This window comes from Engraulis encrasicolus, chromosome 2 (genome assembly GCF_034702125.1).
Source record: "Engraulis encrasicolus isolate BLACKSEA-1 chromosome 2, IST_EnEncr_1.0, whole genome shotgun sequence".
Lineage (NCBI taxonomy): Eukaryota > Metazoa > Chordata > Actinopteri > Clupeiformes > Engraulidae > Engraulis > Engraulis encrasicolus.
The window spans coordinates 58,021,787-58,039,935 of NC_085858.1; the positions used below are offsets into that span (position 1 = coordinate 58,021,787).

Here is an 18,149-nt window from a genome sequence, read left to right on the forward strand (position 1 = left end):
AACTACTAGCTCGTGCTAACGGCATCTGTTAATGAAAGCAGGGAGACTTTTCTAGTAACAACACCTGACTGACTTTGATAGAAAGGCCCAAGGCAAGCTATAATGGAAATCAGTAGAAAGCAGTCCTTATCTTCCTCTTATTATCCACCAAGTGTTGTTGCTGTTTAGTAGTAGTAGGGTAGGCCTACCATGTATTTTGACATCTGGTTAGCTTAACTATTTCCTAGGCTTTAATACTCTGTTAATCAAAATGCTATTTATTCCCCTGTGTCTACATTAGGCTATGGTTATAAGCCTGCTGTTCATATTATAGTTTTGAAGTTTATTGTTGATTATTTCTTTGCAAGCTTTCTTGATTATTTGCATTCCACTGTAATTACAATCACATTGATATCATAAGGCCTGGCCTACTAATATACAGTAGGCCTACCAATATACAATGACTATATAACAAGCATTTTAGCTATTGCTAATATGCTGGACAATAGTTTTTTTTTTTTTTTTTTAATTTGTCATTTCATGTTCTTTTTGTGTTATCCTTTTATTTGTTGTTTCACATCATTTGCTTGAATAGTGTTTACTTCTCTTCTTTTCAGATGCTATGCTTAGATTCCTCCATCCTACCCTTGACAATCCTCCTGTTGCATCCACCTCTTCTACCAGCACCAGTGATGCAGCAGCATCAAGCTCACCAGCTACCTCCACCCCTGCAACCCAGCTTGGTGACATAGCAGCATCAAGTGGGCCTCCAGCTACCTCCACCCTTGCAACCCAGCCTGGTGACACAGCAGCATCAAGTGGGCCTCCACTTACAGGTACCTCCACCCCTGCAACCCAGCCTGGTGACAGTAGCATCAAGTGGGCCTCCACTTACAGGTACCTCCACCCCTGCAACCCAGCCTAGTGACACAGCAGTATCAAGTGGGCCTCCACTTACAGGTACCTCCACCCCTGCAACCCAGCCTAGTGACACAGCAGCATCAAGTGGGTCTCCAGCTACCTCCACCCTTGCAACCCAGCCTGGTGACACAGCAGCATCAAGTGGGCCTATTGCTATTCCACATTTTCCACAAATTCTTAAATAAAAAAATTGCAAAACAAAGCTATTTGACTTCTTGAGTATATATACTCTAGCAGTGTATTTTTTCCGATGCAAGGGGCGCCATCTAAATTCTTGCCTAGGGCGCCAAATTGGTTAGGGCCGGCCCTGTCTAGTATTCCTATATGATGTCTGTGACTACGAAGCTCACAACGTTGGGAAAGCACATCAACGAGAAAGATCGCTGATCGTTCAGAGCACAGGCACGGTTTGAAAAACAACGGGTTGTTCTCATCAACAATCTTTGGATGTATCGTTCATCGGGGCCAGACTAAATTACACATCTAGCCTCACATTTAGGCTGGTTTATCAGGCTACACGGACAGGGCATTTTCCGGGGTATACGATTTTTAAACAAGAATTAAACAATGAAAAATGAACAGATAACCAAATCATGTATCATATTTCTTTTAACATTAACTCTAGGAAATGTACGTTTCTGGGAGAATGACCCTAGTACTCATAGTAATATAATTAGCACTATTAAAATGATTTTCAATTAGACATAATTATGCGGTTAAAATTAGATTATTCACGATTAAATATTTTCAGCAATTGTCAATACTAGCTAAAATATTAAAACGTCTTACCTGAGTGACTTCAATGCACAGTTAGAGCTCTTCAGTCCAATACAAAGTTCTTCGACTCCAATATCTCCAATCCTGTTGTGGCTAAGATCCAGTTTCTTCACTTTTGATCTTTTGGCGAGGATGGATGCTATTGTTTTACAACTAATTGAACCGAGCCCACAGCCATCAAGTCTGAAAGAGGATAACAGCCATAAGAGACTACACAGGCAGGAAATATAGAAAACACTGACAGTCATCAATCCATTCTCTCTAAGAATATTCACTGCCATCATACTTACAGAAGTGCTTCGGATTCCTCCACTACTGGCTTCAGCCTCCGGAGACCTTCATCCGACCTCACATACTTCTTCAGGTCAAACACATACAGCTTTCGGTATGATGTTAGCAGGACAAACACTAGAGCTGACCACTGGCCAGGTGACAGCTGATCTTCCAAAAGTGACCCTGCATTAAGGAAGCTCTGGATTTCATCCATTAAGGAGTGGTCATTCAGTTCATTCAGGCAGTGGAAAAGGTTGAACACTCTTTCAGAGGACGGGGCTTCCTTGATCTTGTCCTTTATGTACCTGATTGTTTCAGCATTGTTGATTTGTCCTTTCTGTAGTAGGCCGTGCAGGAGAGTCTGGTTAGACTCCAGAGAAAGACCAAGAAGGAACCGGAGGAAGAGGTCAAATTGTCCATCTTTACAGTGCAGAGCTTTGTCCAAGGCACTCTTGTGTAAAAAAGTCATGGTCTCCTCGAGTTTGTTTGTGGAGATCACATTTTTCCTTTCGGTTGCCATCATCAGAAACACATACAGAGCTGCAAGATACTCCTGGATACTCAGGTGGATGAAGCAGAACACAGTTGCTTGAGAAATGGCAGATTCCTGTCGGAAGATCTGGGTGCAGACACCAGAGCACACTGCAGCTTCTCTGACATCAATGCCACATTCTCTCAGGTCCTCGTCATAGAAGATCAGATTTCCCTTCTCCAACTGTTCATAAGCAAGCTTCCCAAGATCAAGGATAAGACCCTGGTTCCATTGTGGGTCAAGATCATTCACACTGTCAAATTTAATGCTTCTCTGTTTAGTTTGGAAAAGGAGAAAATATGTGTACATCTCTGTCAACGTCTTTGGAATCTGTTGTCTTCCTGGAGCTCCAATAACCACAGCAAGAACATAAGCAGTGATCCAACAAAACACTGGTATGTGGCACATGATGTGGAGACTCCTTGATGATGTAATGTGAGAAATTATTCTGCTTGCAAAGCTCTCATCATTGAACCTGTTCCTGAAGTAGTCCTCCTTCTGTGCGTCATTGAAGCCTTGGATCTCTGTGACAAGGTCAATACAATCGGGAGGAATCTGACTGGCTGCCGCTGGTCGGGAGGTGATCCAAAGTAGAGCAGAGGGAAGCAGATTTCCTTTGATGAGATTTGTCAGGAGTACATCCAGTGAAGCGGGAACTGTCACATCGGTCAAAATTTCATTTTTCTGAAAGTTTAGCTGAAGCCTACATTCATCCAGACCGTCAAAGATGAATAATAGTCTATACTTCGCTTGATTGCCAAAGGTTAATGTCTTCAGCTCTGGAAAGAAGTGATGAACAAGACTCATCAATGAGTGATGTTCATCTCTCATGAGGTTGAGTTCCCGGAAAGGCAATGGGAAAATGAAGCGGATATCACTGTTGTGCTTTTCTTCAGCCCAGTCCAGGATGTACTTCTGAATCGAGATGGTTTTACCAATGCCAGCTACCCCCTTTGTCATCACACTTCTACTTGGCTTGTCTTGACCAGGTAAGAGCTTGAAGATGTCATTGCATTTGATTTGATTCTCCCTTCCAACTGGTCTTTTGGATATGGACTCAATCTGCCTGACTTCATGCTCTTCATTTATCTTCCCATTTCCTCCTTCTGTGATGTAGACCTCTGTGTAGATCTTTTCAAGTAGGGCAGAGTTCCCTTGCTTGGGGATTCCTTCAAACACACTCTGGTATTTGTTCCTGAGATGTATTTTCAGCTCAGCCTGACAAAGTACATCCAGCTCATCTGGTTCAAAAATAAAATTAATATTAACAACCACTGACACAAGCCATAGCAATTTAACCGTTTCCATGATGGTATTTTAAAAATACCTAAATGATTCAAGTAATGTACGGAAATTACAATTGATGAAGAATTCTTACAATCTTTCAGTTTGTCAGCAAGATCTGTTCTCTCCATCTCCAATAGGAAGTGTAGTGCCATCTTGAGAGCTCCTTCTCTGGCATCACTCTCATCCTCATCTTTTCTCTTTAAGTCTTCTTGGTAATCTGGACTAAGAATCATCTTAAATCTCTGCAGTTCATTCTTCACAAATGTCGCTGATCTTTTTCTCAATCACCTGAAGCACATCATACAAGTCTTCATGAATCCAGTATATGGATAATATGAACAATCTTAGATTCTTCTTTATACTCCCCTGTTTCAAGTGATCACTGACCTACCCATCTACATAGAATGATGATGCTTGAAGACTGAAGCAATTGCCATTTGTTTGGTTCATTAATTTTGAATACCATGCACTGTTATATATATTGGGGAGGCCAAGGACAAATGAATCTATGTATATTAGGGTGAGCATATTCAACACGTGATAATGAGGATTTTTTCCCCAATTCAACCAGGTGACTGTACAGAATATAGGCCTACAGGTAAAGCCACTCTGCACACAAACTGTTCAATCTCCTGCCCTCTGGAAAGAGGTACAGGTGTCTCCGCTCCCGTATAGGGATGTTAACCGGTAGCCATTTAACCAGTAGTCGACCAGATCAACGTTGACCGGTTACATTTTTCTGCCACTGGTTAACCGCCCCAGTGTTTCCCATACATTGAGGAAACTATGGCGGCCCGCCATAGTTTAAATTTGGCCGCCATAGTTTCCGAAAATGTTAAAAAAAAAAAAAAAAAAATAAATATATATATTTTTTTTTTCGTAAAAAAAAAAAAGTAAAAAAAAAATATATATATATATATATTTTTTTATATATATATATATATATATTTTTTTTTTTACGATTGCCGTTTTTGTTAAAAACGATTTGAATTACGATTTCCTTCGCATTTTCCTCCTGGAGTAAATACATCCTATAAAGAAAACCACAAGTGCTTGAAATACAGAGGGATCAAAAGCCTAGTTAAGTTGTGTTGTAGTTAACTTGGGTTTGAGAGCAATAAAAAGCCCCTTCAGAGAAGGGACAGTTGGGATGAGTTTACTAACACTCCCCAGGCTTTGTTTTACAGTTGTAATGAGTTAGGTGACAGGCCTTCATTGACAAGGCAGAGGAGACATCGGGCTGCATATAGAAATTAATGTGTAATGAATGTGAATATACATAAATGTGTAATATGTTGTTCAGCCCTTTTAATGGGAGGAATTTTGAAAAACTGGCCCTGTGACCAGCACCCCTCATGTAGAAAGTGTACGCCTATGTGTGTGTGGGGAAAAGGCATAGCCTACCCTCTTAGACCCTTTTTGTTTATGCGTTAACAATTTCACAGTAATCTGAAATTCTTAGCTCTGCTCCTATTTTGTTTTATTATTTTTTTCATTATACATAGACCCCTGCATGTGTATTATGTAGCCTTATTTCTCAAAATATAAATGGCTGAAATGTAGGCCTAGGCCTATAGTTTCTCCATGCGCCAATGTCATACTGTACTCATTGTTTTGCCATTTTGCATTTACACTGCGCGAATACAACCCCCCCCCCCCAAAAAAAGGCCCGCGTGAAAAGACACCCCCCGGACAAAAAAAATGCCCCCATAGTTTCCAAAATTTCTGTGGGAAACACTGCGCCCAGTCCCGCCCGACACACTACGCACATACGTGTTATTGGTATCGTATTGTATGGGGCGATATGATCACTCAATATATAAAAATGATAAATGTGAGCAGTCCCCATGGCGGAATTTATTAAACACAACCACAGCACAGAGCCAACAGTTTACTGGTATGTAGTTACGTTTTATAGTGACTATTTGTATGCTGCTGGACAGGTCCTATCTGCCCGGCTAAAAAAGAGGCTAAGATTACCTGCTAATATATATAATATAAATATACACACAACCCACTTTTTAGCTGTCTAAAATGGTTCAAACTGTTATTTATACATATTTCACAATGCCACCATGTCAGAATTGTCAGAATTGTCACACTGGGACATTATTGAAAATGCACAGCAATACTCATTTTGTAATTTATGTTCTGTATGTCATCTGTTGCCCAGCCTTGCACTTTAAAAGTCTATAAGGGCATTGTATTGTATGGGTACTCTAGGTGTCTAACTGTCTATGTCTACACCTAAAGTATGTCTATGTCTGCATGGGAAAGTAAGACATGCCATTTCAATTCTTTGACTTGGAATGACTGAGCTAGTGCTTGTTACGCGTAGCGGCATGAGTGCCTTCTTCAGGGCAGTTAACACTGTTTAATTGTGTTCCCCAGCCTTCAAAACAATGTTGATGACACTTGGACATATTTTAAATGTGTGGGGGTTTTTTTTAGATTAAAAGCTGTTGTACAGCAGTGTTATACGTTAACCAAGGAGATTTTAATGATCCAATGTTGTGAAAACCGGGACGTCCAGGACAGCTCCTGAAATCAGGACATCCTGGGTCACATGGATGTTTGGTCACCCTAATGTAACCTATAAGCTTAGTATCAAGTCAAGTCAAGTCGGTTTTATTGTCAATTTCTTTAGCCTACATGCGCTGGTCATGCAAAGAATTGAAATTACGTTTCTTACTACTTTCCCATGCAGACAGATATAGACTCTCTATACTCTAGGTGTGGACATAGACAATTAGACAAAGACAGTACCTACACCGAGAGTAGTACAAAGTATACAATACCCATACAGACATATGAAGTGCAAGACTGGGCAACAGCAGACATACATAGAACATATATATTTTTAAAAAGAGGTAGTGTTGTGCATTCCAGATATGTCCTATTGTGACGATTCTGATATAGTAGCATTTTGAATAATAATAAATATAAAGTAAGCAATTGTAATGAGCAGTATTTACAGCTAGTTGGTAGCTAGTTTTTCAGTACAGTCATTCAAGTAACAGACATGAAGTAGCAACTGTGTCACCATGTGTGTGTGTGTGTGTGTGTGTGTGTGTGTGTGTGTGTGTGTGTGTGTGTGTGTGTGTGTGTGTGTGTGTGTGTGTGTGTGTGTGTGTGTGCGCGCACGCTTTTGAGTCAGTGCAGTGTGTGTGTGTATGTGTGTGCGTGTGCGTGTGCGTGTGCGTGTGTGTGTATGTATGTGAGTGATTCTCTAATTCGCCTACACTTTTAAGTCAGTGGATATTATTTGGCAATTCCACTAACTATTAACTGCATCCAATGATGTTTTGGACATTAGAAAACATTTATCTTTCATATAATACAGAAAGTGTAGACATAGCATAGGCAAAAAGGGAAATAAATCTGGTGCCACACGGATGTCTATTTTCTGTAATTTATTTTTAGTGCAGTGAGACTAACGTTTCGACATGCGTCTTCATCAGAGTCCTCGAGTCCTGTAGACATAGCATTATTTCCCTCAGCAAGAATGAATATTTAATACTGGTTTTGGGCGTTTTCATGCCGTCCTGTTTTCCAAATGTCAGATTCAGTCTTCATATTAGCATGTAAAGAAACTTGTTTTGCCCAAGACGATTGCAAATGTTGATTCACAGTAATCATCACAATATGACAAAACTGTCAGAAAGACCACTGTCCTTTCCATTATACATGAAATTTGCCATTTTATGTGTGTCCACGAAAACTGTGTTAACCGTGTCACGGTCTGAAACCTCCTCCATAAATCAGTAATGGTTTGGTCTTAGGCCATACGAATAACATCACGTGATGTCGTCATAACTTCTTCGGCAGGATACGGGAAGACTTTTTGGTAAATTTTGAGCTTCATCCTTCCATAATTTAATCCATTCTTTTTCATGTTCTCATAGCGGGAAAATTGCCTGTCAACTGTGTTATCAACATATTCATAAGAATCTGAATTAGAAATCACATGTAGAAAAACACAGATAAAGCATACAGATACATGAATTGATTAAGGTGTTGTGGTGGAACTTCTGAGGTCCTCAGTTAGCACAACACCATAAAAATGGCTGAAATGTCAATGGTGTTACCGTCAATGGTGTTACAATTAAGTATGACAGTCAGGGTTGCCAGATGAGGCTGATGATTTCCAGCCCAAAAAATGATCAAAATCCGCCCTAAAAATGCGCCAAATTCTATTGATTTATATGGCAGTGGGCAGGTTTTTCTGATAGATGCTGGCAACACTGATGACAGTTGAGGAGGAATATGTTTTTGCCAATTTACAGTGCCCTCCATAATTATTGGCACCCCTGGTTGAGATGTGTTTTTTAGCTTCCAATTATTATTTTTTTTTCTAAATAATATGGGACCTTAATGGAAAAAAAGAGAAAAATCCAACCTTCGATACAAGTGCATTTATTCAGTGGGGAAAAAATCCCACATAAAGAAATAATTATTTGACATCAAATAATGTGTGTCACAATTATTAGCACCCCTGGTGTTAATATTTTGTACAACCCCCTTTTGCCAACAAAACAGCACCTAATCTTCTCCTATAATGTTTCACAAGATGGGAAAAGACAGAAAGAGGGATCTTCAGCCATTCCTCTTTGCAGAATCTCTCTAAATCATCCAGAGACCTGGGTCCTCTCCTCTGTACTCTCCTCTTCAGCTCACCCCACAGGTTCTCAATGGGGTTGAGGTCAGGGGACTGAGATGGCCATGGGAGGAGCTTGATTTTGTGTCTGGTGAACCATTTCTGTGTAGATGTGGCCATATGTTTATGGTCATTGTCTTGCTGAAAGACCCAGTGACGACCCAGCTTCAGCTTTCGGGCAGAGGGCAACAGATTTTGATTTAAAATGTCCTGGTATTTCAAAGCATTTATGATGCCATGCACCCTAACAAGGTTCCCAGGGCCTTTGGAAGCGAAACAGCCCCACAGCATCACTGACCCACCCCCATACTTCACAGTGGGTATGAGGTGCTTTTCAGCATGCGCATCTTTCGTGGTACGCCAGACCCACTTAGAGTGTTTGTTGCCAAAAAGCTCAATCTTGGTTTCATCTGACCAAAGCACACGGTCCCAGTTGAAGCCCCAATACCGCTTGGCGAACTCCAGACGCTTGCGTTTATGATTGTGAGTGAGGAAAGGTTTTCTCCGTGCATGCCCCCCAAACAGCTTGTTGGCGTGTAGACAGCGCCTGATGGTTGATTTGGAGACTTTGTGACCCCAGGATGCTACCATGTGTTGTAATTCTGTAACAGTGAGCTTTGGAGATCTTTTGATTTCTCTTACCATCCTCCTCACTGTGCGTGGTGGCAAAATAAACTTGGGTCCTCGTCCAGGCTTGTTTACCACTGTTCCAGTTGTTTTGAACTTCTTAATTATTCCTCTTACAGTGGATATGGGCAGCTGCAGTTGAGTGGCAATCTTCTTGTAGCCTCTGCCTGACCTGTGAAGGTTGACGCACATCTGCCTCACTTGTATGCTGTGTTCCTTTGTCTTTCCCATGTTTAAGAGTGGATAAGAGAAATGGCCTCGGTGTCACGTCATATTTATACCCCAGGGAAACAGGAAGTGATGAATTACTAATTAAATGTTCCTACATACTCTGGTAAACTTTGTAAACTACTGTAGAAATGACAGAAATGCTTCAATTATATTTATTTCCTGGGAATTGTTAAGGGTGCCAATAATTGTGGAACAGGTGATTTAATGAAAAATAATTATTTTTCAGTCAGGGATTTTTTTATTTTCTTACAATTCATTTGAGTTGAAGGCTACCTTTTCCTACAATTTTCAGTGTGACAGTATTCTTCTGCAATAAACACTGAATTTATTTTAAGGCTTTTAACACATCTCAACCAGGGGTGCCAATAATTATGGAGGGCACTGTATATCCATATTGACAGACAAACAAACAAAATAATTTGTGTTCTAGGGAGATGGGTTTGTCTGCTCTGTTTTTTTCTCCTAAAAAAGTGCCGACTTGTTCCCCTGCACTGTTGACCGTAACACAGTTGAGTAACAGGGTTGACTGTTTTGAAAGTGTTTTTGCGCTATTGATCCCTTATGTGTTGGAAAAATCCTATGAACATACACTAGGGATTATCTCTGGAGAAGGAAGTCTTGTGTAAGGAGGGTGACTATATTCAAATCAGACGTTACAGGGATTTATGATGAAAAATCTGTCAGTCTGTATCACAGTGACTCATAAAAACTTACTTATGAAGCTCAACAATCACATTTTCTATATCAGTTGCACAGATTAATGACAACATTACTGCTAAGAGACATAAGCACTTTCAAACATATATTGTTTCAACTCTGTAGTATTTTTATATATGTTTGAAATGATATAGTATTTGTCCATAACACTGTTGACAAAATAATTAAGCAAATGTTCGCTTTCATTAGAGTATTTATCAAATGATTTAAGATTAAGCTTGGCAATTTGTTTGTTTGGAAACTTAAATATATACGCTATGTAAACATCTAGGTCATTTAGTTGAAAAAAATACTGATAATTGACATTTTGCTTTTGCCAAAAGCGTAGGGGAATCGTAGAATCACTCCTGTGTGTGTGTGTGTGTGCGTGCGCGTGTGTGCTTTTGAGTCAGTGCAGTGTGTGCGTGTGCGTGTGTGTGTTTGTTTTGAGTTAGTGTAAGTAGAATGTGCATATGAATTTTTTTTGTTAAACTCCTGTTTCAAATGGTCACTGGCCTCTCTATCTACAATGATTATGTTTGAGGACTGAAGTATTTGCCATGAGTTTGGTTCATTCATATTGAAAACGATGCACTGAACAGATTCAGACACATTCACTTACCTGGAACACATGAGTTAGACTCTCCTGCTCATGCTGAACACTGGTACCTTTCTTTGGCTTTCTGAAGAGAGAACAGAGTAAACACAGACTGTTTACACATAATCAATAATTAAATAGTATAGAAAGAGTCACAAAGCTATTAGTTACTATACAATCTGTAAGAACAGTGACCTCTAATATTTTCTCAGTGGCTGTAAGCCACAGACACAATCACTTGAGTTGATTTGTAGTTTCTTACTGTAGATGAGCCCGTCGACGGGCCTATTAACTCTTTGCTGAAAACACCTAACAACACTTCATCATACCAACATTGCTATGACAATACAGTGAGTCATAAGTCACCAATTAAGAAATCTACAGGTTAACAATTAACATACTTCCAGAAATGGGTATTGAGTGTGAGTTCACGAAAAAATTCCAAATGGGGGTCATCGCAGAAAAGTTTGGGAACCACTGCAGTATGCTAAACCCCCCCAAATATGATTTTGCATATCCATGGGGAACAAGCCTAGGACACTTCACTCACTCACTCACTCACTAATCAATGAAGACACAAAAAGCCCATCAAACAATACATACCTTTGGGAAGATGACATGGCATCCTCACGGAAGTATGGAAGGCCACCATCTTTTGACCTGTCACTCCTCAATGACACCGAGCTCTGTGCAGATGACTGTGATCTCTGTGACATGAATCTGTGGAACAGAAGGATCAACATGAGAGTTGCAGTGCACTAAACACACACCTTTCAGAGTTCGTGTTCCTCTTTGAGGATTCCTGAAATCTCAGAAACCGTCTGCCGGCTTCCATACAGAGGTCTATAAAGCCTGCACATATTCATGCACAAATCCACACACAGACACACAGACACAGACACAGACACACACACACACACACACACACACACACACACACACACACACACACACACACACACACACACACACACACACACACACACAAAATGGTATATTGTGTTTGAGTGTAGGTTTTTGGAATTGGTATTTCAACTTAGCTACCACAGCACGAAAAGGGGGATTTGTGACAATGAACTCGTCCCAAATTGTCCACGGAATTGCCTAACTTTCGTCTGATTTTGAGCACTTGAGAGAATGCGAAATTAACAGTTTAGGTGACAATTAAATGGCCCGGAAGCGAATCAGAGCCGCGAAGAGGTCTCACAGCAGGGTGTTAATGGTCCAACGATTAACATGAAAGGCAATGACAGCCAGCCTGGAACGCGGACTAGCCTTGCTCTTATTGGACGAAAAAGACACGTGACTCAAAGTAAAAGAGCTGCGCTATTGGTTAGCAGGGCCGGCAGCTACGACCTTCTATTGGTCAAGTTGGATTAATTTATGCATACCGTATACAGTAGGTCCGTATAATTAATTATGCAAAAATTATTATTACTAATATACCTAGGTTGATTTTACTTTGTATATTCACATCATTATATTCACATCATTATAGGCTGCACTGTGATGGGGCTTTAGCATGCATGATGTGAATTTATTGATAAAATGAAATGAAAATGATTTTTTAAAACGCTTTTAATATCACACCAAACAATGTACACACACTTTGACAGGAACCATGCATTTCATAAAAATACATAATTTTAAACTACACACATACCCTGCAAACAATATACTCTATATGCAGTGATGTATAGCCTACAGCACTCAGGTCACAAATGTACAACTCAGAAACAAACACGGACGGAATCACGGAATGTGGACATTAAAACGGAATTTGGTTATAAACGCGGAATTGCACGGAATTTGCTCATTTCTTATGATAAAATTAAAAATCCATTATTTTCGTCATCATTTATCAGTCTAAAAGACATTTCAAACACAAAATATGGCCACGATGTCATATCTGGCCCACGCGAGTTGATGCGCAAAAGTTCTATGCAGATCCATGATCCATGTCAGCGCATATTGACAGTGTACGCATCTCTCTCCCAAGCGGCGTTTCCGACTATCTCCCGCGTCCTAACACTGGCCGTCAGAGCATTGAAGAAATCTTAATACTCAACAGCACTCAAATTTTGCCTGGAAGAACAGGTGAGATCAGGCATAAACGCGTTGTCCTGACCGTCTGTTACCAAGACAATGCGATGCGACACAGAAAAGACGGGCGGCTCTCATTGCACTTTAATTAACAGTGGAATCATCCGACGCGAGGCATAAGTTTGGAGTTTGTTACAACAGACGTGACCGCTGTAAAATAAAAACTGATCAGGCAATGCTTTGATCATGTCTTGTTAACTTTGTTGGCCACGGAGCATAGAGACTAAAAGTTAGCAGCAACTTTGAAAAAGGGTAAAGTCACCATCAGAAGAAAACGGCCGTCTTGTAAAACATGTGTTTGAGTGAAACGGTCGACGGTAGGGACTTTGCGAGGCTGTTTAATGACTACATATAACGTGACCAAAAATGTCTCTAATGAAGCTGCACGTTGCAATAAAGCCAAACGTATTCGAGAAAACCTGAGGCAGCCCGAGTCCAAGAACTTCAATGCACCAGAAGTGAATTTGCCTTCTAGTTGGGTGCATCACGTGTATTTAATAGAATATATGCGCATGTACATTACAGCTATATTTTTGAGGGCTGATATTACAAAAAGCTAGTAGGTACTTTTACTTTTCTTTTCTCTACCTACCATTCAACCATGAGTGGTTGGCTCTGTCCACCCACCAGTTTGAACTAAATAACTAAGACATTTTGTTGGGGGGTTGAATGAAAGGGGAAAATAAGTTAAAAATAGTAAAAAATCCAATTTGGCAAAAAATAAATCAGGAAAAATAAAACGGAATTTGAGAAAAATTAAAACAGTTTTCATAGGCCGCTACGACAGGTTAGGTTTGGGAAGGGCACAATTCATAGAACTCAGAAACACCTCTGACAGGTTAGGTTTAAGGATTTTTAGTCAGGGCACATACAAAAATGGATTTGAGTAAAAGTTGTCAATTAATAGTAAATATGTGGTAAATATGAAAGTAAGAGGAAAAATAGTACAGACTATACAGGTATGTACAATATTATAAACATTGCTGTTGATTTCATGTTCTTCAGCCGCCAGTCATGCCAGCAGGGTCTACTGAAGGTCTCTGGTCACTGCGTCCTCGTCATACTGCAACAGGCACTCAGTTTCACTTCAGGGAGCTGTAGAAACAACAAATAAATTAATACTTCACCATGCACCTCATATTGACATAGCAAATATATCAATAAGCAAGACATATTGAGCCCAACAGGGATAATCTTACACTATATCAGTTTTCTGTGGTCTCTTGTAAGATTGGCCCATCACCATCCTGCAGGACACTACCGTCTCCCTGCGAGGATCTGTAGGATGTAAGAAAATAAATCAAAACATAGCAATGCACAGCATTGACAACTTATCTATAAAGTAGCACAAGTCATATTGACAATGTAGGCCAGGGGTGGGGAACCTATGTCTCTAGGGCCGTTTGCGACCCTTGAGGCAGTTTTATCTGGCCCCCGATATAATTTTAATGCAATTCCATCTTCCCATGAAATATGACATATTTTGTAAAGGAATCTTAGAAAATACATTAGCAATACAATTAAGTAAGGGATAACGGCCGACGAGGTAACCTGTTCCACAAAGTTAATGGTGAGGCGACGGCTCCGAACTCTTGCGACGCGCGCAGCGCGGAGACAAAGTTGCCTCCGCCAAGCCATTAATTTCTATAACCGGTCGACCTCGAAGGCCGTTATCCCGCTTATCTGCCGTTATGGTGGGGTACTTTTTAATCTATTATCGTCTGTAAAGTTGTAGGAACCATGTTCTATCAAGATAGAATGTTGCTGTGCGGGCATAATTCAGGTTACAAATTTACAGATAGGCCTAGCAATATATGACAAAAATAACCTGTACCGAAATTCTAAGCACCTGCCTCGCCATCAATTGTATCGAAACGAGTCACCTCGTCATCTGCTCCACTCCCATGGTTTTTAAAATGTAGGCTATTTCCCGCTGCCTTCCCTTTGATATTGATCTGAAAACATCCTTTTTAAAAAAAATTAGGCTACTCTCCTCTTGTGGGGAAGGAACACGTGTGAAAGGGGAAAGGGGAGAGTTATTAAAAATGACCCTAGCGTGGGGAATCTCTCTCTCTCTTTCTCTATCTCTCTCTCTTTTACGCACGAAGTTGACAGGTAGCCTGTGATGATCAGCAGGGGGAAATAGACGCGTAATGCGACATGTCGATTCAGCATAGAAATGCTTCGCAAGTTTTTGTTTTTAAACTTCCATCCCGCCGTGGTATATGGCCAAGGGAAAATTAAATAATCACAGCGTCGGCAGGCTACCAAACGAAGATTCTAGGCGCGTCAAGTTGGACGCCCGCACAGCAACATTCTATCTTGATAGAACATGGTTCCTACAACTTTACAGACGATAATAGATTAAAAAGTACCCCACCATAACGGCAGATAAGCGGGATAACGGCCTTCGAGGTCGACCGGTTATAGAAATTAATGGCTTGGCGGAGGCTAGTTTGTCTCCGCGCTGCGCGCGTCGCCAAACTTCGGAGCCGCCGCCTCGCCATTAATTTTGTATAACCGGTCACCTCGTCGGCCGTTATCCCTTACATGTAGGCCTATTGCTGGGCCTATCTGTAAATTTGTAACCTGAATTATGCCAACTGCAGAAAAATTTAGTGCGCACGTAATCAGGCGCGCCTGTCAGATGCATGTAGTAGAACTTTTACGGCGACCGACTTGACAACCAAATGCGATAGAACTAACGACTGACTTTTGACTTGATAAACAAATGCGATAGAACTAACGACTGATTCTTGACTGAACTGAACAAATGCGATAGAACTAACGACTGGCTTTTGGCCATAGCAACCTACAGTTTAGAATTAGTAACCTAACTTAGTCGCACGTTTGACGCCTTACAGGTTATAGGGAATTAGTTGCAACCCCATCAGCCAATCAGAAAAGAGGATTCAGTTGCGTAGGCAGATAAGTTATATTCAGGGAACCTGAAGAAGGTGTTTGTTTAAATGTGGCTGCCTTCAATATAGGCCTACAGTGAAAGGGAAAATCCTGGTTTGTGTTCATAGTACGGCCCTTGGAGGACTTTTATGGCCCCTCGGATGAATTTGAAGTGGCCCTTCAAATGAGAAAGGTTCCCTAACCCTGACGTAGGCTGTAGGTTAAGCTTACCCTCTTTCACTCTTCTGTGGCGAGACTGTGCCCATTTCGGGTTGACCTCCACACGCGTCTGTAGCACAGCACACAGGATTGCAGTACACAGCATCCTGCAGGACACTGCAAAAAACAAGGGGAACAAATAAATGACCTGTCCAGTTCTATAAAAAAGAAAAGAAATTTGATGCAGTGCCAGAGCTGTGGTAAAAGTAACCTTGGGTAAATCATCTAGGACTAGGGTGTGTGTGAGTGTGCGAGTGTGTGGTAAATCCAGTGTTCACATTATTCAGATATTAGAATTAATTCATTTATTCATTTTAACTGATATCACCACATACCGATATCAGTGCCATTTCACCCTGCCAAGACACTGGACCTTCTCTGATCAGGGCGTCCTCGTCATACTGCAGCAGGCACCCTGTTATTTCTACAGCTCCTAGAAGCGAGACAAAAAAAATAAATTCTTTGCCATGCACCTCATATTGACATAGCAAATGTATCAATGAGCAAGTCATATTGGTCACAAAGAATTTAATCTTACATTCTTTCAGTCTTCTATGGCGAGACTGCTCCTCATAAGAGCGGTTAGGCCTTCAAGTAACTCGTCTTCGCCATATTATGAGACAGCAGCCTGTGAAAACATGGTAAATAGAATAACCCATTAACCTTGGGTCCTAATATAATACATGGACATAAACTAGCCTACATTATTTAGACAATGTCAGTAGACCTCCACCTGAAACAATAAGAAAAAGTGACCATGCATAATTTCAATTTCTTGAAGAGGCCAGCTACACTTATTAACAAGTGCTGTTTTGAGGACCCATACTTTTTAAGGACAGGTTGCCTACTGTTGCAAATGCCAGGGTATTTCACATTAATTTCGGGGTGGCGTGCTCTATGCTACACTGATTTGTGCAACAAGTGCTGTGTTGAGGACCCATACTTTTTAAGGACAGGTTGCCTACTGTTGCAATTGCCAGGGTATTTCACATTGATTTCGGGGTGGCGTGCTCTATTAACTTGACCACTCTGGTCGACATTGAGCTCGCGCTGATATATTGAGCTGCCGCCAGAACTACTCACGGTTAGCTTTCATAATATAGAACGCAACAAGGAAGAATCGGTCGGTTTGCTAAAAGGACAAGGTGTTTCAAAGTAGCATGGAACTAAATTATATCCCACCTTTGACTTGATTTCACGCAGGCGGGTCTTGGAACCCCATGTGACTGCCTAGGTGTCAGGATAGAGAAAGTAAAACAAAAATCATTGAGTAACATCGATGCCTTTGTCAATCTTTAGCGCTGGGAGATGGTCACTCCCAAGTGAGATCACTCCCGGACGTGTAGTCCCAGGTGTTTCTATCACTTCCAGGCGTTCTATCCCACCCGATTACATTTCTCGTATTATCATACACTACCACATACAAGCAATTTAGGGTTAGGTTTAGGGTTAAGGTTAGGTTTAGGGTACGTAACAAAAAACTAACATCAAAAAGATAACTAGCTCGGTGGGCTCGATAGTCTGGCTAGTGGGAGCGAACCGACCGGGGATCGAACCGCGCTGGGAGCGACAAACTGGGAATCATCTTTTGGCAGGGGAAAGGCAATTGAGAACGAGCAATGTCAAACAATTTACCATCAACAAGTATACTTAACATATTCACCGTTTCACTACTGCATTTTGTCATTACGATGCTCGCAAGTCATCAGAATTTACTAGCGTACAGCAGCAACAAGAGTAGTCACATTCATTGAGGGGACTTGAGCTACCAGCTATGTAAACCGACTGTGCTACAACTTAGCAATGGCGGATCTGTGTTCAGAGGAGCTATTCAATCGCTCTTGAGTACTGAAACTTTAAACCACAGTTGAGTAAAATGTACTTACATGTATATGAAGCCCATTTTCCGTTGGTATGTGAGGAACTTTTGCCCCATATCGCCAAGAAACTAGTAACAGGGAAACCACACAGACAGCGCGTGGTTCTGTTCAATCAGGAAGGTGTTGTAGACCGCGGTTGATGGCTTCTGGCTTGTGTGTGGAATTCGCATTGTGCGAATTAGTTGTACTGCCACCTAAAGGCTTGGTGTAGAACTAATTTAACCAGAGACTGTCTGTTTTGAACTTCCTTGAACAATCCTTGCTTTAGTTCAGAATCATTTAAAAACCAGAGTGGCCAAGCACATTGATGTTTTTCCTCAAAAGCAGGGGTGAGGAACCTTTTTAATTCGAAGGGTCACTTCAAAATGTAGGCTATGTCCAAGAAAGATCATTCAGATGTTTCTATTCTGATAGCCTATTCGGTTCATTTAAATGTTTATAGCACCGATCAAATTGTTTGATCAACTT

General features: G+C 40.9%; 1 protein-coding gene across 1 annotated transcript; it reads right to left on the minus strand.

The window, feature by feature from the left end:
* Positions 1 to 1,963: 1,963 nt before the first annotated feature.
* Positions 1,964 to 7,840, minus strand: LOC134442849 (protein NLRC3-like; the record flags this gene model as incomplete). The annotated part of the gene is made up of 3 exons (XM_063192803.1): positions 1,964 to 3,723; positions 3,861 to 4,048; positions 7,821 to 7,840. Coding segments are annotated over 3 exons (1,968 nt in total), but the record flags the coding sequence as incomplete, so codon positions are not given.
* Between the last annotated feature and the right edge of the window lie 10,309 nt (positions 7,841 to 18,149).